This window comes from Dermacentor variabilis, chromosome 6 (assembly GCF_050947875.1).
Source record: "Dermacentor variabilis isolate Ectoservices chromosome 6, ASM5094787v1, whole genome shotgun sequence".
Taxonomy (NCBI): Eukaryota; Metazoa; Arthropoda; class Arachnida; order Ixodida; family Ixodidae; genus Dermacentor; species Dermacentor variabilis.
In genome coordinates this window covers 13,830,169-13,854,247 of record NC_134573.1, presented here as the reverse complement: position 1 = coordinate 13,854,247, position 24,079 = coordinate 13,830,169, and the positions used below count along the sequence as shown (strand labels likewise).

The following is a 24,079-nucleotide window of genomic DNA, read 5'->3' as shown; positions in this document are numbered from 1 at the left end:
AATGCCGACTTATTGGCGGCCCCCTTTGTAACGTGGCGGTGACACATAGCCGCCTGCCCTGCTTGATGTTTGCAGCCAATGTGCATGTTTTTCATTCTCGCATTTTATTGCGATGGCAATTATAGGACACTCCAGGCGCATTTCTGCCATCGACGCAGGCGTAGCCCTCACGTTCCGCATTAAGTCTAGGGGCGATAAAATGGTCGCCGCACGGGCGAGTGAAAGAGGGCGAGCCGGCGCTCAATTTCGCCCGTGCGAGCGATTCTCCTGCGGGGCTGAGGCGAGGGAGGTTGTTCTCTGGCGGCTTAGCCTCATTTCTCCCGGGCGCATATTTTAGTGCGAGCAAAATAAATTGACGTGTTGTTAGTCAGCACTCGTCCTGTCTGGTCTTTCTTGTCCCGTGTTTTTCTGGCGCTGTATGTTTAAGCCATGGATCAATACCAGCAAGCTGAGTTTCAGGCACTTTCAAGTACGAATTCCATGTTTCAGCGCTGTAGAGATTCAGCAGAATATAGCGCTGTGTCGCATGTGCTTCTCGAACACCTACGCTAGATGTCTCAACAGAAAAAGCATATCAAACGGGGCGTTCTCAGTTGCGCAGCAGCACTGTGCACAGGAAGGCGCGTGCACGCTAGCGCCGCTGTCCGAGATTTGTGGAGCAAGTGGAGTAGACTTGCGACAAGCGGCGCAGTCTTCTTGCAGATGGCCAGCAAAGAGATGGGCGCGTCGAAACTAGAACGCCTGGATCCATACTCACTGGATGACTTTAGCCATACGCCTTGATGCAGATAATTTTTCTTTTATGCGGCAGTTTGAGCATGCGCTTTGCAACATGACCGAGAACTCCGACGCGTTTTATTGCGCGCACACTCAGCAAAATCCTCACAGCTGCGCGGCTGCCATTTTTTTTTCAGTCCGGTCAGTCTTTGTGCTCCGGACCGACGAGGCCCTTGTAGTCCTTGTGGCAATCCTGCACAGATATTTTGCATTGCAAGAAGGGAAGCATATTAGACATTAGATTTTAGCAAGGAGTCTGATTAACTAATAAAAACAAAATGAGACATACACTCAATCGTAGCATTTGCTACAAAGGAAGCACATACTGGTTCCTCGTTAGAAAACCCTTGCAGTTGAAGAAAAGATCGTCCTGGTCTGGGACTCCAGCCCAGAACCACCGCATTTTTAGGGCTGCCTTGCTACCATCTGGGCTAACCAGGTGGTTAGCAGATGACAGGGCCAAGTCCAACTTATCAACAACTCGAAGGCAAGAGTTTGTTGTAATCGCTCTGCGAAAACCCGAAAGGTGGAGAGAAGTAATTAATAAAGGGAAAATGAGACATCCACCCAATCGTAGCAATTGCTAAGAAGGTTTCTCGAAAGAGGAACCCGTGTCGGTAGTGGTGCCGTTTCGTATCGGCTTCCTATGTAGCACTTAGCTACGATTGGGTGGATGTCTCACTTTCGCTTTATTAATTACTTCTTTCCACTTTGCGGGTTTCCGCACAACTATCACGCCAGTCTAATTAACCATTGGGGCCAGTTTGAATAGCAGTAGCAGAAAACAGTGCTGTTTACGAGACACGCAACTGGATCAGTGGCACACGGGCCAATCACAGGCTTGGGTGAATACATTTAGAAGCTTACGCTATGCTTTCGGCAACGCGCAGTAACTGCGTAAGCTCGCCACCAAAATCTGGAGCATGTGTACGTTAGCATTCTCAGTTCCGACAGTGGAATCCGAGGCTACGATTAAAGCTCGCACGTGATATGAAGAAGACCGTCATTTATATAGTGCTTTAGCGCGGAAACGTTTTTTCACACGGACGCAGGAAGGACAAACAGAAGCGCTAACTTACAACAGAATATTTATTAGAATCAGGATCACTATTTACGTGCCGTGCAACAACTCAGGCACGCGCAGACATACATCGACATACGACATTCTTTTCCTTGCTAAACATAATGGGCGCGTTAAGTTAGCGCGCTCCGAACTCCACAGGAGCACGCCCGAGTGCGCTCTAGTGCGACGCCTTCGGAGCTTAACGGTCATTTTCGCCGACTGTTTTCGGGTGCACGAACGCGCTAACTGGTGAATGCTATGTTGCTTCCGCATCCGCTATCGCACTTCGCGCGCTTTTCGAAAATGGCGCCACCGACCGTACTCCTGCAGTTTTTATTAGACGATGAAGAGGTAGAAGAATTTGACGCGCGGCGACGGAGGCAGCAGCAGCGTCTTACGTATGCGATGCAAGCTCAACGTTCGCGCCAAGCTCAAAGCGCGCCAACACGTTCCCGATCTTGCTTGAGAGAGAGAAGGAGATTCTTGAATATGGGAAGGAAAGGTTGGGGTAAAGTGCAGCGCAGTAACTGTCTCTCAGCAGAGGACACCTCAACCGCGCTGCACAGGGGGTAGGGAATGAAAGTAGGGGGAGAGAAAGAGCACCAGAAACAGCAGCACGCCGCGGTAAAGTGATGGAGCTAAAGGCGGTCGGCGAGGCCGACAGCCTCGGCGAATGTCAGGAGCGCACGTAGAAGTGTCCTGTGGCGTGAAGGGCCCCGAGGGGTGCAGGAGTTCAGTCACGGTGTTGCACGGCAGGCCGTGCCCACGGTAAACACGGGCAAGGGACGCGCGCGCGAGCGAAAAGTTGGGGCACTCACACAGCAGGTGCTCGAGTGTCTCGATCGCGCCGCAGTCGCCGCAAAGGGGAGAGGGGGCTCCACGCAGTCGATGCCGCCGCTCGGCGGGCCACACAGAACCGGTCCGAAGGGCGAGGAGGAAGGCGCGCTCGCGCCTAGTGAATCCGGTGTGCGGGAGATGACGCGGTGGGCGCCCCTGCGCAACTCGGTCGTCGGGATGGCGGAGCGCGAGCTCCCGTCTGAAGTGGAGTCGCGCTGTATCCAGCGGGCTCACCCGGTCTGTCAGCGCGGTCGACGAGTCGTGTGCGCGCCTGGCCAGCTGGTCCGCCGTCTCGTTGCCCGCGACTCCGACGTGCGAGGGGATCCATTGCAGGCGTAGGTTGCATCGCCCCTTCAGTGCGTGCAGACGGACGGCAAGGCGCTGTGCAAGGGGCGGCGCGCGCTCGTCGAGTAGCAACTGCTGCAGCGCGGACTTCGAGTCGCAGAGAATCGCCGCGCTGGTGATGTGCGGCGACTCCTCGAGGATGTCCGCAGCGAGGTGAAGTCCAGCTAGCTCCGCCGTGGTAGAGGAAGCCCGGTAGTAGAGCCGGCACTGCTTCGTGATGCCTAGTTCGGGAGCAACACAGGCGGCAGCCGCCGAGCCGTCGCTGAGGACGGAGCCATCGGCATACAAGTGCGTCCTTCCTCCCAGGTCGTCCTCGATCCTGGCAGCAGCCTCCTGCTGTACAGCGCAGTGAGGCGTGCGATGTTTGGAGCGGACGCCCGGGAGGTCGAGACACACGTGAAGTGGCGTGCGCTGGTGTGGCGGTGGCCAGGTCGGCGGTACGGGCGGAGGGTCGACCACCAGGCTGTCGTACAGTTCGCACACTGTTCCCACTCGTGACTGGGGCAGGCAACGGATGAGGGACAGGATGGGTCCAGCGTCCGGGGCACAGGAGAGGCGCTCGAGGTGACCGAGGGCACGCAGGTCAGCCGTCAAAGAGACGGGCCACGCGCCAGTTTCCGCGAGCGTCTCCGCAACCCGCGATGAGCGAGGGAGGCCGTGGCACATGCGAAGCACTCGGCGGTGGTCGCTGTCGATGAGCTGCCGCAGCCGGGCACTGACACGAGACAGTGGCAGCGCGTACAACACTTTCGGCAGTGCCACCGCAGAGTAGAGCGCCGCCGCGAACGAGGCAGGGCAGCCGTCGCCACGGGCGAGAAGGCAGCGCACCGCACTCTCCACTCGGCGCATCTCAGCACGCAGCCGGCGCACAGCAGCGAACCACGTGAGGCGGTTGTCTATCGTGAGCCCCAGGTACCGCACTGTCAGGCGCCAGAACATGGGCACTCCTTCGACTAGCACGCAGCCGGTGCGGCGGCGAACACCGCAGGGGCGGATCAGGATAGCCTCGGACTTCGTCGACGACAGCCGCAAGCCGATGGCGCGCAGGAAGTTCGCGACGGCGTCCAGCGCCTCCTGAAGCCGGTAGCGCATCTCCCCCGTCGCAGAGGTCGGCCCGTGCACGAGAAGCGCGATGTCGTCTGCGTAGAGCACAGCACGCACAGGGAAGCGGCCCGTTTTGGGAATGCACTCGATGGTAGGCGCGAGGGCAAGGTTGAACAAAAACGGGCTCAACACGCTTCCCTGAGGCACACCGCAGCTCACAGGACGGGGCGAGCCGACCGTGCCCCCGACTCGGACAGCTGATGTTCTCCCGGCGAGGAAGGCCTCGATGTAAGCAAGGAGCCTGCCCTCCACACCAAGCGCCCGCACGGCCGTGAGGATGGTGTCGTGAGGGAGGCAGTCGAATGCGCTCTGGACATCGAGGAGCAGCAAGAAGGCAGTCTCCCTGTCGAGCCTGGCCTGCTCGAGGGTGCCGACGACGACAGCGATGCAATCCGCCGTGGAGCGGCGAGCGCGGAAGCCGCACTGCTCGGGAGGTAGAGCACCGCGGGCATCGGCAATCCACTGGAGCCGGGACAGAGCCATCGCCTCCATCGTCTTGCCCGGGATAGACGTGAGGGAGATCGGCCGGTATGAGGCAGGGCTGTGAGGTGGCTTGCCGCGTTTCAGCACGGGGACGATTACAGCATGTCGCCACGAATCCGGGAGGGAGCCGCTGTGCAGGACGTCGTTGTAAGCGTCGAGCAGGAGGCGGCGCTGCGGCTCGTCCAGGTTTCGCAGCATCTGCAGCGTTATCCCGTCCGCCCCAGGCGCGCTGCGGCGGCGCCGGCCGCGCGACAGGGCCCGCTGCAGCTCGTGATGAGTGAAGTCACTCTCGCACAGGCTTGTGATTGCCTGTGCGTGGTTTGTGTGAGCTTCGCCCCGCACGAACACCGCAGCGTACAGCGCCTATAACACAGCCGGGGGTGCGCTGGAAGCAGGAGGAGTGGCAGCAAAAGCGTTCGCCAGAAGCTCTGCGAGCTCCAGCTCGCTGATCCCGCGCGCTATGGCGATGGCTAGCACTGGGAACCGCGGTGCCTTCGGGTTCAGGAGGGCCCGGAGGACTCGCCATCCACGGCGCTCGTTGCACGGCTGGACGAGCGACGAGCAGAGGCCGGCCCAAGATCGGCGGCGCAGCTGACGGGCGTGTCGTCTGCACACAGCGTCCAGGCGGTTGTACAAAGTCCAGTCCGCCTCGGCTCCGGTTCGCATCGCTCTCCGCTGAGCGCGGCGGCGAGCGGCGCGCACATTGAGGAGCTTGATGTCCGGGCAAGGGGAACCGGCAGGTACGGCAACACGCGTCGAAGCCCGATTCGCGCACTCTGCGATGTGCGCGAAGAAATCGTCGCCGCGCGGTGTTTGGGCACAGAAATCGCGGAACATGGGCCAGCGCACTACCGTGTACACACGCCTGGCGCCGCGATTCGGCCGCACGGGGGAGAGGGAGATGGGGAAGTGGTCGGATCCCGCGGTGTCCGGGGCACGCTGCCACTCGTATGAGCAGCGCTCCGAAACAAGCACGAGATCGATCACTGTGGCGGTCCCGCTGCGACGGGCGAAGGTGGGCTGGCCGCTGTTGATGACGGCAAGGCCCGCCACACCGGCCGCGCCCATCAAGTTCTTCCCCCGGATAGTGGTCTTCGCAGAGCCCCAGCACCCATGATGCGCGTTGAAATCGCCGCACACCACAGTTACGCGCGAGCGAAGCGGCGAGGCGCGACAGGTATGTCTTGTCGCACTGCAGAGCGGGTCGCACGTACACACTCGCGACCGACGTATCGGTGCCGCGCACACGGACGGTAACGGCCACGCACTCGACCACTGCACAGCACAGATGTTCCGTGGCGATGAGGGCGTGCGGGAGAGAGGCACGCACATACACCGCTGCGCGAGGGGAGCCAGGCGGGTGCGCCGCGTCGGTGCAGGGCGCAGCATCGCAGTCGTCGCGTCGGCACTCTGTGGGGCTGCTGTATCCGATGTAGCCGCGCAGCGAGACCTCCTCTGCACGCGCATACGTTTCCTGGAAGGCGAGGACGTCGTAGTCGTGCAGAGGCAGCTGCTCGGCCAACTCGGCGTGCCTTCGCCGCAGGGAGTTGCAGTTCCACTGCAGGATGCGCGGCCGACATTCAGCAGTGGGACTGGCCATGATGGTTCGGTGGCTGTTGTAAAGCCACTGCCTGCAGGCAGATGGGTCGTAGCGGGTGGTCAGCTGGCAGCATAGCGCCGACTGCTTGCATGGTAACCAGCAGGTTTGCTACCAGCTGATCCACTGTAGTCTGGCCAGGGGGGGCAGCATTGTCCCGTGTCTCCTGACGGCGGGAGGTTCGAGGGGCTGGTACCGGACGCTTGGGTGCGGGGCTGGGGCCTTTCAGCGCGCTCGCATATGACCGCGCCAAGGTTGAGGACTGCTGATGCTGCTCCTCCCTGACTGCTGCCCTGACAGCACGCCTCGACAGTGCTGCGGTGGAAGAAGCCATGATGGTTGCCACCTGGCGTTCTTCTTGCCATTTGGGGCAGGCGGGGGTGTCGGCCCTGTGGGGGCCCCCGCAGTTCCTGCAGCGAACCGTCCGGCAGGGTTCGCCCTCCGCATGGCTTTTGCCGCAGGAGATGCAGTCGGACGGCCAACTGCAGGATTCCAGCACGTGCCCGAAGCGGCCGCACTGGCAACACTGCACCGGACGCGGCCTGGCCGGCCTCACCCTGAAGCCGACCTTGAAGAGGCTCAGGTGTTCAGGGGAGACCGGTCCCGCGAACCGGACAGTGACGGTGCTCCCGTCCCGCGCGTTGCCGACAGCACTGGAACGCTCGACTCCATGGCTCCTAGCAGGTCAGCATCCGCAGGTAATCCGTTCACCCTGTGCAGGTAGCCGGTGCTCTGGCCGCGCACGGCCGGCAGTCGGGCAGTCACCGAGATGCCGTGCAGCTCGGTTATTGCCAGCAGCTCCTCCTGGCATCTGGCATTCCCGGGTGGTGGTGTCGGCGGCCACGATGTTGCGCCTGTGGTTGACGCGCACCGCAGCAACACCGGCCCGCGATGAGAGGGCCGCCGCGAGTGCGAGGCGCGGTGGTTCCCTGAAGGCTCCGCCGGGCGCCAAGGGCCGGAAGAGCACCGTACCGATGACCGCAGGGTCCACCGGGAGTGCTGCAGTCTCCAGGGCCTTCGCACGCCGCCTGTCCCACCTCGACTGCACGAGGGTGAAGCCATCTGAAGTTGGCTCGCTGGCGGGTGGTGTCTGCCTCATTACAGCCGCTGCAGGCACGCTGGGGGCGACAGGGCTGGCGGGCGGGCGCCGCGAGCCGTCCGAAGCGACGGGAGACGAAGACGAGGCAACGGCAGGAGCTTTGTTGTGCTTCTGGTGCTTCTTCCCCTTTCGCTTAGCCAGCGGGGCAGGCTGGCGTGGCGGGTCCCTCAGGAACCGCGCCGCGGGGTGCTCGGCGCCCCGCTTGGACGAGCCGGGGGGAGGTGCGTCCGCCAGCTCCATCGCGTCGGTAGCGTTGTCGCGTGCAGCCGTAGCACTAGCAGACGCCGTTTCCGGAGGGGCACCCGGTTGGGCGGCCGGAGAGGAGAGGGTGGCGGCTGCTTCTCGGGAGGGTGGCAAGATGGCGGCGCCCTGGCCTGCCTTCTCCACGTGGCCGCTGGCTTCAACGTGCTGCTCCGCGCTGGGGGGAGCATACGGCGGCTGCTTGCGACGCGCGGTTGCCTCGTCGTCGTCGCTCTCCGTTTCACGAGCTCGTTTTCTGGAGCTCGACAGGTCCATCTCGTCGTCAGAGGAAGGGAGCGGGACTGAAGCATGGGGCTCCTCGCTTGCGGAGAAACCCTCCGCGGTAGGCTTTGAGGCTACCTCGGGGGCTGACGGACTCGTGGTGTCTCCCGGGGCAGCCTCAGTCTGTGAGAGAACCACGGGTGGAGCAGTGGTGGTGGTGGCTCGTCGACGAAGCCATTCGCCCAGCATGCGTGAGGCCCTCACATGCAGATTCTCCCTGGCGCGTAGCTCGTCAAGGGACGCGGGGCCGAGCGTCAGCCGGCTCATGCCAGCATGGCGTCGGTGGCGCACGGGCGGCGGGCGCTCGCTTGGCGAGCGAAACTCCATCGTGGGCGGCGATGGCCTCTTCTCGCGAGCGGGAAGAAGGCCAAGTGCAGCGAAGGCACGTCACACGTGAATCTCGAAGGTCGCAGGAAGCGTCCGTTGTCGTGCTCGGAATAGGCGAGGAAGAGCGCGTGAGACGCTGTAGCGTCTGCTGCTGACGCAGGAGCTCCAAACCTCACGTCCGCACACGATGGTAGCTCCGAGTGGACCCCTTGCTTGAGAGCAGCTTCAGACGCCCGGCTGCGCGGCGGCGGGAGGAAGGAGTGGTCAAGGAGAACGGACTACGCCAGTGGAAAGAGCAGGAAACACGTCATCTTTCCGGAAGCCGTAGCCGACGCGCGCTCTCGCGCACCGTTTCGAGGATGGGGCGCGTAGAGCGCGCTCCGCAATCACGCACCGGAAGTCACTTTTTAGCCGATAAGTTTAAAAGAGCGCACTCTGCTGGCTAGAGCGCGCTCGAGCGCCTTAACGCGCCCAATGAAGGCGTGCCAGCACACTCTTCGCCTAGCTTCTCAACAGTTTCAATTTCACTTATCAGTCTCGTTCTTTCTTCTTTGTGCTCGCGCATATGGAAAACGTAACTTTCTTGGAAAAAAGGCGAGCAACCGCACAGGCTGCAGTTGGCCAGCCGTCAGCGCCTTTCTTTACATTGTTGCAGCAATGTGTATCGTTTAGACACCGCCTGGTATGCCCGACGCAGCGTCCACCACACAAGAGTGGGGTCTCGTGTACGACGCCTTCTTGACATGCTATCAACCACGTTCCATGGCTCCATTCATAGCTTACCCTCTCTTTAGAAATTGAGTTGCTGCTTTTGCATAGCTTTCTCAGATTATTCGAGGCCATGAAATCTACTTAACGTTTGCCTGAGCACCCACCTTTTTTACAGCGGAGCGGTATATGGCTAGGGTACTACAGAATTTTCGTGTCCACACACAAAAACATTCATCATTAATGGCTCAAATCCCCGTAAGCACTGGTACCAGGCCTGATTAAAGTCCTGTAACTGTTAACGTGAGGAGAACCAGCAGCCAACATTTTTTTCTGGAAATACAGTTTCTGAATTGCTTTTGCACCCATATTATCAATATGTTTTCCCTTTAATGAATGAGTGAATGCAGCCCCAGATATTTTACAGCTTTGATGCAATTTAGACAGGAACGCAAAAGCTGAGCACTGAGCTTGAACAACACCTTCAACAGCCTTCGTGTCTTGAGTGACACTAAAACTGTTCTTGTGTTTTGCGTGTATATAAAGCAACCTATAAATGTGTTTTCCCGATATTATAGAAATAGTGACTGAACATGAAGAAGTCCTAAGGAAGTAGCAAAAAGTGAAATAGATTTTATACAGTGTGGTGATGCAGGCATACTACAGGACACAGTAGCAGTAGGTAAAGTTTAGCGATCGTAAGACGCTAAACTTTTTAAGACGCGTGCGTCTATTTGTCGTACAAAAATCCCTCACGTGACCTGATCCTAGGTGCCTAGGGACAGAATCGTTTAGGCATTTTTGAGAAGGCGCGATGCTGCCGCCGAGCGACGCCGTCGCGTGTTCATCCTCGGCGTGATCGTTCTCTGGACCGCGCGCTGTTCAACATTGCTCATGTGGTTGTGCGTGCGTTGCTTGTGTGTTGGTTGTAGGTTCTGTGTTACTTGGCTGAAAGCCGTGAGTAGTGGTGGTGCGGCAGTGCAGCTTTGGCCTCGGTGAGCTCTGGCAGTACAGAATCTGCGTTGTCTGACCCGTGCTTTCCTTGAGAACCCGGCGGTGGAGACAATTGACATATCGAAGTGGCGTAGCGCCTCGGCAGCGAAATTCTGCGAACCGCAATGTGGCGTCGCCGTGTCCGACTTTGCTTAACGGACATCGAGGGATGTGCTGCTCGCTGGAAGTCATGTAAATGCAACTGCGTCGACCGACCACTGTTCAGCGCTGAATGTGTGTTTGGTGTGCTGTGCTTGAAACGAGTGGTGCGGCCGTGCAGCGGGGGTGGCGGAGGAGCAGAGTGGCTTAGGTGCTCCGTTTGCGCGTTCACAGACATATGCTCCCGTCTTGGTCTCATTAGCGGCTGTCGCGGGATTGTGGTGTGCTAGCTCCTTGCCTAGTTTGAAGTTTACGATGCTAACACACAGCATGTTCACGTTTTTCCGCGCTATATGTCATTTGCATGACAGCCGAGTTGAAAACGAGACATATGTCCGTGTTCTTTGCATTTGTGTGTTGCAAATTACTTTCTGTTGTGGAAGTTCTGGGAGTCTTATTACGCAAGGAGTGCGAACGTAAACATAAACACATATGTGTGTCTGAAATCTTGAATTACCCATAATACCCTTTACGGCTCATAAGTGGGCTACACGGCCTGTGTGAATCAGCTGCCTTATGTTGCGACGCTCTTTCGTGTGGTAGAATGATGCATGGTGCGCGCTTATTTCTGTACTGTTGTAAAAACCATTTGTTTATTCACTCAATGCAAATGTACGGCTTCTTCGCCACATTACATTTTAGTTACGCGGTAAACCGTACTAAAAGTGGGAGGGGGCCGCTATCAGCCAGCATATATGTCCACTTAGGCGACCTGGGAGGCGGCGGGTGCGCGAGTGTATAATGAAAGAATTCTTATTATGTCCAATTATAGTGGCCCCTTTTCACTTTTAGTGTGCTTCACCGCAGTACATGGCTTAGGCTTCACAGCGAAATATTAGTGTTTTGCGAGAGAGATAATCGTAAAAAGCCTGATTATGCAACGTTTCTTTTTTAGCTTGCTACACCGCAATACAGGGGTGTAAATAAGCATCGTGCAGTAAAGTGTACTAAGAGTGGAAAGGGTAGATAGGTTTACACTGTGCTCATTATTTTAAATTGTGACATAATTTGCAAGTGAATCTGTGCTCATGGTAAGCTCTATTGACAATTCTTTGTACATTACAAATTCATATTGCAGGGAAGCTTACTAAAGCACATTCGCCATTATGGTACGTGTGATTCACCTTCAATGCAGGAGCACAATGCGGATTCTTGCCCCTGTTTTTGGCTGGACTGCACATACTCTTTGAGAATTGATTCATTGTTCATAAGTGAACTGGTACTTTACTCTAATCTGGAGGGCTCAAGTTAATATGGAAGCACAATTTTTATTAAGGGGACAAGATGTTGCCGATATGGTTGCAGCACAGCTTTTTTTTTCCAGGCACCTGTTCTACTTGAACCTTCCATTGCAGTGTTTCGAGCCTCTTTGAACCAGCACATAGTGTATATAAAAATTGGACACTGGGAACATCACCTAAGTTCATGCCTATATATAGTAAAAAGATGTAGCACGACCAGACAAAATAAAATAAGAGGGTGGGCTGCAGCAATACTAAGTCTTAGATGATGCTTTATCCTGTCCCTTGAGTTTTCTGTTTTTGTGCTTTTTATGGATCCTCCGCAGTAACCATGCGAGTGCCGAGCTTGAGCTTGTTGGTTTCAAGTCTCATGGTTGTTACTAACAGAACGGTGTGATGAACGAACAAGGGCTTGGAGGCATCTGTTCACCTTGCTTGCCCCACGGTGCTGCTTTAGAAGCACCGTGAGCATTCAGGCCAACTAGGAAGGGAGGTTTGTTGCAATTCATTCTGTACTTTATTGCCACCAAACCAACAGTGCTCTCAATGACAGCTTTTGGACAGTAGAATGCTTGCACCCAGCAAAGTCTTAAGAAGGAAGCATTCAGGATGTGCAAAATGGGCTTTAGAAGCTGACAGCATTATTGAAGGGGCTTTGCACATCTGCACTCTTTATGGATACACAAAGATGATTTCTTCTTTGAGAGAGATTGTTTCAGAGGTCGTTACATGGCAACAGTGTTGGGTGTTTAGTAGCTTGTCTTTGCCCACTGCTAATAACCTGTTTCTTCTCCAGTGCCCCTGTGAAGTGCCTACTCTGGACACAATGTGCTCTCCATGCATGCATGCATTTTTAGCTTGTAAAGATGTCTATTACCCCTTGCCTCAAGCTGGTTCTTGCTGATGTCACCCAAGAAGGCATTGGGGAGTATGGCAATGTACACTTACAAAACACTGTTGATACCAGTGAAACCAAATTAATGGAGCTGCTGTTCTTTTTTTGTCCACTCCATCCTTGTTAGTTACAATGAGCAATGTCCGAACAGAAGGCATATGTAGTTGGTCGTGCATAGCCTGTGCACTAAGACTTGTTGGCATGTTATGACCTTAGCACAGTGTTTATATGTAAAAACCTTCTGATGTGTTGATGACTTCCTTCTCTTTATCATACTTTCCTGATGGAGCCAGCAAGTGGGCCAACCAGATGTTCAACAGGCTTCCCACTAGTTTTCCCAGAGTCTCCTTTACCAGTGTGCTGCTCATAGATATCTGTTTTCTTGACCTTGCACTGCACTTAAACCATGGCCACACCTGCTAAACCTATAGCATGCGACCAAAAAAGTGATGTACATCATGTTGCTCCAAACTCTTGACATGTGCGACAAGGCCTTGAGGAACACCCTCATTTATTTGAGCCCTCATCATACTGTACGAAGCTTCGCATGATAAGTGCGAGAATTAACATCTGCTGGTTTTTCAGTGTTATTCCTGTCCAGCTTGCTGAAAGCTATCCTGAGTGTTTCAAAAGCAAGCGACCATTGCTGGACTTGAAGTGCTTAAAACAAGGGTCGCTATAACCACATATGTCACACGAAATGAAGAAGGCCACTGAGTATACAGGCGGTTTACTTCATATCCAACAAGCTTAATTGGTTCTCCCTTTGCTAGTGAGTGAACTCAACTTGCCCCGAATACATGATCTGTGACAAAATATGTGCCAGATGCTGTGTCCCCTGTAAAGCTGAAGATGTGTATGAGATCCTGACACCCTGCAGCGGCTTCTACACTGGGCAGACAGGCTACTATAAAAACGACTGCCTTTACTAATATGCTAATAACATGAAAACGGGCAGAAATTTGGCTATTCATTGGACCCAACTGCAGGTGCAAGCCACTCTTCCACCAGATGTGTGTTCACAGAAACTGGAGCTATGCAAATGCAGATAAAGGCAATGATGTTTGAAAATAGTAGAGTTGAACTATATTCTGCACAATCAGTGCTACCTGCAGCACTGGTACCTTATAGGGAGAATTCATGGCTGCACCACCATGCAAAGGCACTATTGAATTATTAACTTCTATTATATTTATGGTGGCCATACATTGCAATTACATGTCATCCACATTGTGTGCAATATCGTTAAATGTCAATTATCATAGCCGTTCCTAATCTGAAATGCAACAAGAGCAAATATAGGCAACAAATTGCAATTCAAAGAGACAAAAGACAACCAGTGCACAGGATAAGTGACAGACTACCTTTTACTGAAAAAGAAATGTGACATGTGTCATGCCACCAGCAGTGGGTAGCAATCTTTCAAGCTTGGGTGACAGAGGCAATACTTAGCAAAATGCTACAATCACGCTGTAAAACGGCCTTGGACACAAAAAACGACATCATATTGCACAGAATGAAAGGGCAAGACTCCATCTAAGAACAGTCTATGGCACCCCATACTTGAAATTGTGTAAAAAATGTTGATATGCCCTACCCATAAAGAAAAAGCAACAAACACAGAAAACACGCCCTAAAATGCAATGTGCAGAGTTTGAAACCAAGGAAAAACAACCCAAAAAAGGTTTCGCTAAGTCTTTCAACGATTAAAATTGTCAAACTGTCTCATCACTTCTTAATGAACCTGCACAGCTGAAAAGGAAGGAAAGCCCAATAGGACGGCTGCAGAAAATTTCACCGAATAAATATACTTTGCTTACCAACGATACCTGTGGTTTAGTTCTGGTGTGTGTATAAACTTTTCTTGTTTAGAATGGTTTAGCGGATAGGGAAAAAATGACCTGAAGAGCACCATGTGTATGCATAGTCTACGCACAAAAAGCCACTGCTTTCTTTTTTCTCTCTACTACTGTTCATCAGTAATTAAGTGCCTTAATAGCACTGCTAACATCCTACTGCAAAACACAAAATTGGGCAAGTTGTGGCATAAAGAAAATTGCAGTTTAACTCATAATGTGAAACAATGATGCAGTAGCTGGTGAAATATGCGCAGGAAGCTTACTTCATGTAGTGTTTATTGAAGTGAACACTTGCTAATGCAAGTCGGTAATCTCCTTAAAGAAGTAAAACAAGTAAGAGTCGTATTTATTTGTGCGAGTTGTGCCTCCCAGTGTTGAAGTGGAAAGGCTTGGCTTTTCTTCCTCCTCTTTCATATCCGGACTTGGCCACTGATCTACACCAAAACAACCCTTTAGCGTCTTACTGCTGAATTCGTTTTGGTTTTCTCAAATCTATATTTGGGCTACCCATTGCTAGGTCTCGCGCTTTGCTTGAGGAAAACAAGACACCAACAGCTCCATCCAGTAAATCTGAGAAGCCAAGCACTAGAAGAAGAATAATGAAGCAGACACACCCAATCATTGTCACCACATATAAAAAAGAAAATTTAACATAGCACTGCCTTCACAAGTGGGAAGGTGATGTGTAAGAACTTGAAGGTGTGGATGCCAGCTCTATATGCAGTACACAGACATTAAGCAGGTGGTAGCCAATCATGGCACCTGTTGGCTAGATCACGCTCTCCGGGATCAGTACTCACCACGACTGTACCTTCAGCAGAGTGGCTGAAATGTAGAATTGTGAACTGCCACTCTTTTGATCGTATACTTGAATCCTCGCAGCACAATGAGAACTTTATTTGCAATATTCTAGCAAGAAATTTGGGAATTCCAGTGACAACACCAGTAGACATCAGAACAACCAGGGGAGTTAGCCCATATCAGCTATTGCTGTAAAAAAAGAAGACTGACATAAGCACAAGAATTGAGATGGACATACTACATTCCTTTGTTCTGGTAGTGGTCCACTACTTTGGTGCTACAGTTAATTGTCTCCATTGTAACTGGACATAATAAGAGTTCTTTAATTATACACTCGCGCACCCGCCGCCTCTCAGGTCGCCTAAGCGGAGATACTATACTGGCTGATAGCGGCCCCCTCCCACTTTTAGTAGGCTTCACCGCGTAACTAAAATGTACTGCGGCGAAGAAGCCGTACATTTGTATTGAGTGAATAAACAAATGGTTTTTACAACAGTACAGAAATAAGCGCGCACCATGCATCATTCTACCACACGAAAGCGCGTCGCAACATACGGTAGCTGATTCACACAGGCCGTGTAGCCCTATTATCAGTCGTAAAGGGTATTATGGGTAATTCAAAATTTCAGACACACATATGTGTTTATGTTTACGTTAGCACTCCTTGCGTAATAAGACTCCCATAACTTCCACAATAGAAAGTAATTTACAACACACAAACGCAAAGAACACAGAGATATGTCGCGTTTTCAACTCGGCCGTCATGCAAATGACATATAGCGCGGAGAAACGTGAACATGCTGTGTGTTAGCATCGTAAACTTCAAACTACGCAAGGAGCTAGCACACCACAATCCCGCGACAGCCGCTAATGAGACCAAGACGGGAGCACATGTCTGTGAACGCGCAAAGGGAGCCCCTAAGCCACTCTGCTCCTCCGCCACCCCCACTGCACGGCTGCACCACTCGTTTCAAGAACAGCACACCAAACACACATTCAGCGCTGAACAGTGGGCGGTCGACGCAGTTGCATTTACATGACTTGCAGCGAGCAGCACATCCCTCGATGTCCGTTAAACAAAATCGGACACGGCGACGCCACATTGCGGTTCGCTGAACTTCGCTGCCGAGGCGCTACGCCACTTCGATATGTCAATTGTCACCACCGCCCCGTTCTCAAGAAAGCACGTGTCACACAACGCAGATTCTGTACTGCCAGCGCTCGCCGAGGCCAAAGCTGCACTGCCGCACCGCCACTACTCACGGCTTTCCGCCAAGTCACAGAACCTACAACCAACACACAAGCAACGGACGCACAATCACATGAGCAGTGTTGAACAACGCGCGGTCCAGAGATCGATCACGCCGAGGACGAACACGGCACGGCGTCGCTCGGCGCCAGCATCGCGATTTCTCAAAAATCCCTAAACGATGCTGTCCCTAGGCACGTAGGATCAGGTCACGTGAGGGCCTTGTTGTACGACAAATAGATGCACGCGCTTCAGACGCCCGGCTGCGCGGCGGCGGGAGGAACCAGTGGTCAAGGAGAACGGACTTGAGTCAGTGGAAAGAGTAGGAAACACGTCATCTTTTCGGAAGCCGTAGCAGGCGCGCGCTCTCGCGCACCGTTTCAAGGATGCGTACGTCTATTTGTCGTACAAAAATCCCTCACGTGACCTGATCCTAGGTGCCTAGGGACAGCATCGTTTAGGGATTTTTGAGATGGCGCGATGCTCGCGCTGAGCGACGCCGTGGCGTATTCGTCATCGGCGTGATCCTTCTCTGGACCGCGGGTTGTTCAAGATTGCTCATGTGTTGGTTCTAGGTTCTGTGTTACTTGGCGAAAGCCGTGAGTAGTGGCGGTGCGGCTTTGGCCTCGGTGAGCTCTGGCAGTACAGAATCTGCGTTGTGTGACCGGTGCTTTCTTGAGAACCCGGCGGTGGTGACAATTGAAATATCGAAGTGGTCTAGCGCCTCGGCAGCGAAGTTCTGCGAACGGCGATGTGGCGTCGCGGCGTCCGACTTTGCTTAACGGACATCTAGGGATATGCTGCTCGCTACAAGTCATGAATATGCAACTGCGTCGACCGCCCACTGTTCAGCGCTGAATGTGTGTCTGGTGTGCTGTGCTTGAAACGAGTGGTGCAGCCGCGCAGCGGTGGTGGCGGAGGAGTTGAGGGGCTCCGTTGGGGCGTTCACAGACATGTGCTCCCGTCTTGGTCTCATTAGCGGCTGCCGCGAGATTGTGGCGAACTAGCTCCTTGCCTAGTTTGAAGTTTACGTTGCTAACACACAGCACGTTCACGTTTTTCCGCGCTATATGTCATTTGCATGACGGCCGAGTTGAAAACGAGACATATGTCCGTGTTCTTTGCGTTTGTGTGTTGTAAATTACTTTCTGTTGTGGAAGTTCTGGGAGTCCTATTACGCAAGGAGTGCGGACGTAAAGATAAACACATATGTAGTGTCTGAAATTTTGAATTACCCATAAAACCCTTTACGACTGACAAGTGGGCTACACGGCCTGTGTGAATCAGCTACCGTATGTTGCGACGCTCTTTCGTGTGGTAGAATGATGCATGGTGCGCGCTTATTTCTGTACTGTTGCAAAAACCATTTGTTTATTCACTGAATGCAAATGTACGGCTTCTTCGCCACATAACATTTTAGTTACGCGGTGAAGCGTACTAAAAGTGGGAGGGGGCCGCTATCAGCCAGCATAGTATGTCCACTTAGGCGACCTGAGAGGCGGCGGGTGCGCGAGTGTATAATGAAAGAACTCTTATTATGTCCAATTATAGTGGCCCCTTTTCACTTTTAGTGTGCTTCACCGCAGTACATTGCTTAGGCTTCACCGCGAAATATTAGTGTTTTGCGGAAGAGATAATCGTAAAAACCTGATTATGCAACGTTTCTTTTGTAGCTTGCTACACCGCAATACAGGGGTGTAAATAAGCATCGTGCAGTAAAGCGTACTAAGAGTGGAAAGGGCACATTGGTTTACACTGTACTCAGTATTTTCAATTGTGACATAATTTGCAAGTGCATCTGTGCTCGTAGTAAGCTTCATTGACAATTCTTTGTACATTACAAATTCATATTGCAGGGAAGCTTATTAAAGCACATTCGCCATTTTGTAACATTATTCACCTTCAATGCAGGAGCACAATGCGGATTCTTGCCCCTGCTTTTGGCTGGACTGCACATGCTCTTTGAGAATTGATTCATTCTTTGATTAAGCGCAAGACCTAGCAATGGGGATCCCAAATATAGATTTGAGAAAACCAAAACGAATTCAGCAGTTAGAAGCTAAAGAGTTGTTTTGGTGTAGACCAGTGGCCAAGTCCAGATATGAAAGAGGAGGAAGAAAAGACGAGTCTTTCCACTTCAACACTGGGAGGCACAACTCCCACAAATAAATACGACTCTTACTTATTTGTCTGTTTAAGGAAATTACCGACTTGCATATGCAAGTGTTGACTTCAACAAACACTGCATGAAGTAAGCTTCCTGCGCATATTTCACCAGCTACTGCATTATTGTTTCGCATTGAGAGAAACTGCAATTTTCTTCATGCCACAACTTGCCCAATATTGTGTTTTACAGTCGGATGTTAGGAGTGCTATTAAGGCACCTAAATATTCATGAATAGTAGTAGAGAAAGTCTTATGGTCATTTTTTTCCCTATCGACTTAACCATTCTAAACAAGAAAAGTTTATACACCAATAATTTATACAGAGATCACAACTAAACCACAGGTGTCCTTTGTAAGCAAAGTATATTTATTTGTCGACACTTTCTGTGGCCCTGCTATTGGGCTTTCGTTCCTTTTCAGCTGTGCAGGTTCATTAAGAAGTGATGAAACAGTTTGACAATTGTAATTGTTGAAAGACTTGCGAAACCTTTTTCGGGTTGTTTTTTCTTGGTTTCAGCATCTGCGCATTGCATTGTAAGGTGTGTTTTCTGTGTTTGTTGCTTTTTCTTTATGAGTAGGGCATGTCAACACTTTTTACACCGCGTCAAGTATGTGGTGCCATGGACTGTTCTTGGATGGAGTCTTGCCCTTTCATTCTGTACAATATGATGGACGTTTTTTGTGTCCACGGCTGTTTCACATTTGACTGTGATTGTAGCATTTTGCTGTTTTGCCTCTGTCACCCAAACTTCAAAGATTGCTACCCGCTGCTGTTGGCATGACACATGTGACATTTGGAATATATGGCCACCATAAATATAATAGATAGAAGTTAATTCAAGAATAGTGCCTTTACATGGTGGTGCAGCCATAAATTGTGGCTATAAGGTACCAGCGGTGAGACCACCAACCATGAGACTTAAAACCAACAAGCTCAAGTTCGGCACTCGCGTGGTTACTACGGAGTATTCGTAAAGAGCACGAAAATAGAAAACTCAAGGAAAAGGATAAAGCACCATTTAACACTTAATACTGCTGCAGCCCACCCCCTTCTTTTATTTTGTGTGGTCGTGCCACATCTTTTTACTTTATATGGCCATGAACTTAGGTGATGTTCCCAATCGGTGTCCAATTTTTATATACACTATGTGCTGGTTCAAAGAGGCTCGAAACACCGCAACGGAAGCTTCAAGTAGAAAAGGTGCCTGGAAAAAAAAGCAGCGCTGCAACCATTTTGGCAACATCTTATCCCCTTAATAAATATTGTGCTTCCATATCAACTTGAGCCCTCTAGTTTAAAGTAAAGTACCAGTGCACTTATGAACAATGAATCAATTCTCAAAGAGCATGTGCAGTCCAGTCAAAAGCAGGGGCAAGAACCGCATTGTGCTCCTGCATTGAAGGTGAATAATGTTACAAAATGGCGAATGTGCTTTAGTAAGCTTCCCTGCAATATGAATTTGTAATGTATGAAGAATTGTCAATGAAGCTTACCACGAGCACAGATGCACTTGCAAATTATGTCACAATTGAAAATAATGAGCACAGTTAAACCTATGTGGTCTTTCCAACTTAGTATGCTTTACTCCACGATGCTTATTTACACCCCTGTATTGCAGTATAGCAAGCTACAAAATAAACGTTGCATAATTAGGCTTTTTACGATTATCTTTCTCGCAATACACTAATTATTCGCCGTCAAGCCAAAGCAATGTACTGCGGTGAAGCATACTAAAAGTGAAAAGGGGCCACTATAATTGGACATAATAAGAGTTCTTTAATTATGCACTCGCGCACCTGCCGCCTCTCAGGTCGCCTAAATGGACATAGTATGCTGGCTGATAGCGGCCCCCTCCCACTTTTAGTATGCTTCACAGCGTAACTAAGATGTACTGCGGCGAAGAAGGCGTACATTTGTATTGAGTGAATAAACAAATGGTTTTCACAACAGTACAGAAATAAACGCGCACCATGCATCAGTCTACCACACGGAATAGCGTGGCAACATACGATAGCTGATTAACAGAGGCCGTGTAGCTCACTTATCAGTCGTAAAGGGTATTATGGGTAATTCAACATTTCAGACACACATATGTGTTTATGTTTACGTTCGCACTCCTTGCGTAATAAGACTCCAAGAACTTCCACAATAGAAAGTAATTTACAACACACGAACGCAAAGAACACAGACATGTCTTGTTTTCAACTCGGCCGTCATGCAAATGACATAAAGCGCGGGAAAACGTGAACATGCTGTGTTAGCGTCGTAAACTTCATACTAGGCAAGGAGCTAGCACACCAAAATCTCACGACAGCCGCTAATGAGACCAAGACGGGAGCACATGTGTGTACGCGCAAACGGAGCCACTAAACGCCTGCGCCACCCCCGCTGCACGGCCGCACCACTCGTTTCAAGCACAGCACACCAAACACACATTCAGCGCTGAACAGTGGGCGGTCGACGCAGTTGCGTTTACATGACTTGCAGCGAGCAGCACATCCCTCGATGTCCGTTAAGCAAAGTCGGACACGGCGACGCCACATCGCGGTTCGCAGAACTTCGCTGCCGAGGCGCTAGGCCACTTCGATATTTCAATTGTCACCACCGCCGGGTTCTCAAGAAAGCACGGGTCACACAACGCACATTCTGTACTGCCAGAGCTCATCGAGGCCAAAGCCGCACTGCCGCACCGCCACTACTCACGGCTTTCCTCCAAGTAACACAGAACCTACAACCAACACACAAGTAACGCAAGCATAATCACATGTGCAATGTTGAACAACGCGCGGTCCAGAGAACGACAACGCCGAGGACGAACACGCCACGGCGTCGCTCAGCGGCAGCATCGCGCCTTCTCAAAAATCCCTAAACGATGCTGTCCCTAGGCCCCTAGGATCAGCTCACGTGAGGCATTTTTGTACGACAAATAGATGCACGCTTCCAGGATAGGGCGCGTAGAGCGCGCTCCGCAATCACGCACCGGAAGTCGCTTTTTAGCCGGTAAGTTTAAAAGAGCGCAGTGTGCTGGCTAGATCGTGCTCGAGCGCCTTAACGCGCCCAATGAAGGCGTGCCAGCACACTCTTCGCCTAGCTTCTCAACAGTTTCAATTTCACTTATCAGTCTCGTTGTTTCTTCTTTGTGCTCGCGCATATCGAAAACGTAACTTTCTCGGAAAAAAGGCGAGCAACCGCACAGGCTGCAGTTGGCCAGCCGTCAGCGCCTTTCTTTACATTGTTGCAGCAATGTGTATCGTTTAGACACCGCCTGGTATGCCCGACGCAGCGTCCACCACACAAGAGTGCGGTCTCGTGTACGACGCCTTCTTGACATGCTATGAACCACGTTCTATGGCTCCATTCATAGCTTACCCTCTTTTTAGAAAGTGGGTTGCTGCTTTTGCATAGCTTTCTCAGATTATTCGAGGCCATGAAATCTACCTAACGTTTGCCTGAGCACCCACCTTTTTTACAGCGGAGTGGTATATGGCTAGGGTACTACACAATTTTCGTGTCCACAAATAAAAACATTCATCATTAATGGCTCAAACCCCCGCAAGCACTCGTAGCAGGCCTGATTAAAGTCCTGCAACTGTTAACGTGAGGAGAACCAGCAGCCAACTTTTTTTCTGGAAATACAGTTTCTGAATTGCTTTTGCACCCATATTATCAATATTTTCTCCTTTAATGAATGAGTGAATGCAGCCCCAGATATTTTACAGCTTTGATGCTATTTAGAGAGGAACGGTAAAGCTGAGCACTGAGCTTGAACAACATCTTCAACAGCCTTCGTGTCTTGAGTGGCACTAAAACTGCTCTTGTGTTTTGCGTGTATATAAAGCAACCTATGTGTTTTCCGGATATTATAGAAATAGTGACTGAACATGAAGAAGTCCTAAGGAAGTAGCAAAAAGTGAAATGGATTTTATACAGTGTGGTGACGCAGGCATACTACAGGACACAGTAGCAGTAGGTAAAGTTTAGCGATCGTAGGTTAGTAAGAGCGAAAATTGCCCTCAACCTGAAGAGAAGAAGAACTGAACTAATCGCAAAAAATGGGATAACCTCGATCTAGTAAGGTAACAACAAGAATTTAATATTGCCCTTGAGTAGCAATATGATTCCGTAGAACACGAATAAAACGATGACATAGAAGAAATGAACGAAACTTTAACTAGACTGGTTTCCTAAGCAGCAATTAAAGTCGGTAAAGGTGAAGGTAAAAGATCAAGACAAGAAGTAAGCAAGCTCTCTTAAAGCACAATAGCGTTAATAAAGAAACGACAACTGATGAAAGTACATACTTTAAGAGATAAAGTAGAATCTGCTGAGCCATCTAAGCTGCTGAGCAAGCAGAAAGTCGTAGACATACCACGCAATTAATTATGTCCGAGAGATTGAGGCAGCAATAAAAAAAGGGAGCCAGCATAAAAGCGGCCCAAAAGAAAATGTGTACAGCTATGGCGCACGCAGTAAATAAGAAACATCATCATCATAATCATCATCAGCCTGGTTACGCCTACTTCAGGACAAAGGCCTCTCCTATACTTCTCCAACTACCCAGGTCACGTACTTATTGTGGCCATGTTGTCCCTGCAAACTTCTTAATGTCATCCGCCCACCCAACTTTCTGCCGCTCCCTGGTACGCTTCCCTTCCCTTGGAATTCAGTCCGTAGCCCTTAATGACTATCGGTTATCTTCGCTCCTCATTACATGTCCTGCGCATGCCCATTTATTTTTCTTGATTTCAACTAAGATGTTATTAACTCGCGTTTGTTCCCTCACCCAATCTGCTCGTTTCTTATCCCTTAACGTTGCACCTATCATTCTTCTTTCCATAGCTCGTTGCGTCGTCCTCAATTTATGCAGAACCCTTTTCGTAAGCCTCCAGGTTTCTGTCCCGTACGTAAGTACTGCTAAGGCACAGCAAATAACAAACAAGGCAACCTTATTACCATTTTCAGTAACATAGTGACTCACCGTGGTTGCTTAGTGGCTGTGATGTTGGGCCACTGAGTACGAGGTCGCGGGATTGAATCCCGGCCAAGGCAGCTGTATTATAATGGGGGTGAAATGCGAAAACACCCGTATACTTAGATTTAAACGCACGTTGACGAAGCTAAGGTGGCCCAAATTATTCCGGAGTCACCCACTACAGTGTGCATCATAATCAGATCGTCATTTTGGCATGTAAAACCCCATAATTTTTTTAGTAACATAGGGAAGGTGGCTGAAGACTTCTATTATGATCTGTTCAATTCGCAGATAAGCCTTCCAACTTTGTAGCCCGAAAAAGACGGTATAACAGTCGACTTGGCAAGATGGGGGAATTTTAAAGCGAAGCTTTCCTTGCCTTTTCCTTTCCCACTGCTGCTGTGGCTGCTGCTGTCTGGCGCACCGCGTCGCGGGGTGATTCAGAGCGTGCTTCGAAAGAGCGTCGTAGAGAAGAAAAGACAAGCGAGGACATTGCTTGGACTGCACCGCGTCGAATGTGCGCAATGCCCTGTGTAGCTCCCGGGTCGTCGCCACATTAGCCTCGTGACAGCTGTAATTATCCGTGACCCCCGCAAGCGCTTACCTTTCTACGGACGTGCTAGTCCAGAGGTAAGCTAGATAGAATGGAAGACAGGAGACGGAAGAGGAGGCAGAGAATGGGCAGAACTGACGCTGCGCGAAACGAGTGCATAACAGCCAAGCCATTCTTCGCTCGCAGTTACCATACAACTACAAGGGAGGGTGGATAGGAAGAAGGTGACGTGAAAATTCAAGGAAACGCAGAATAAACTTAAGTTCGAGGTACTACACGGTTCACTTCTGATATTTCTGGAAGTCGCACGTCAAATAAACACTTCTGT

The 24,079-nt window shown here is 51.2% G+C and overlaps 1 protein-coding gene across 1 annotated transcript; it reads right to left on the bottom strand.

The window, feature by feature from the left end:
* Nucleotides 1-919: 919 nt before the first annotated feature.
* Nucleotides 920-6,209, bottom strand: LOC142584556 (uncharacterized). Its single transcript, XM_075694660.1, has 4 exons — nt 5,856-6,209; nt 5,030-5,701; nt 2,912-4,972; nt 920-970 (listed from the first exon to the last, which is right to left on the bottom strand). The coding sequence occupies exons 1-4, from the start codon at nt 6,207-6,209 to the stop codon at nt 920-922; spliced, it is 3,138 nt and encodes a 1,045-aa protein (XP_075550775.1).
* Between the last annotated feature and the right edge of the window lie 17,870 nt (nt 6,210-24,079).

Bases quoted from the DNA above. Each gene is read 5' to 3' on its own strand.
- LOC142584556 (XM_075694660.1), bottom strand. From the start codon at position 6,209: ATGGCCAGTCCCACTGCTGAATGTCGGCCGCGCATCCTGCAGTGGAAC. The intron at 4,973-5,029 runs GCGAACGCTTTT...GCTGTGTTATAG, and splicing joins TGGAGCTCGCAGAGCTTCTG to GCGCTGTACGCTGCGGTGTT. The intron at 971-2,911 runs GTGAGCCCGCTG...ATATCTGTGCAG, and splicing joins CGACCGCGCTGACAGACCGG to GATTGCCACAAGGACTACAA.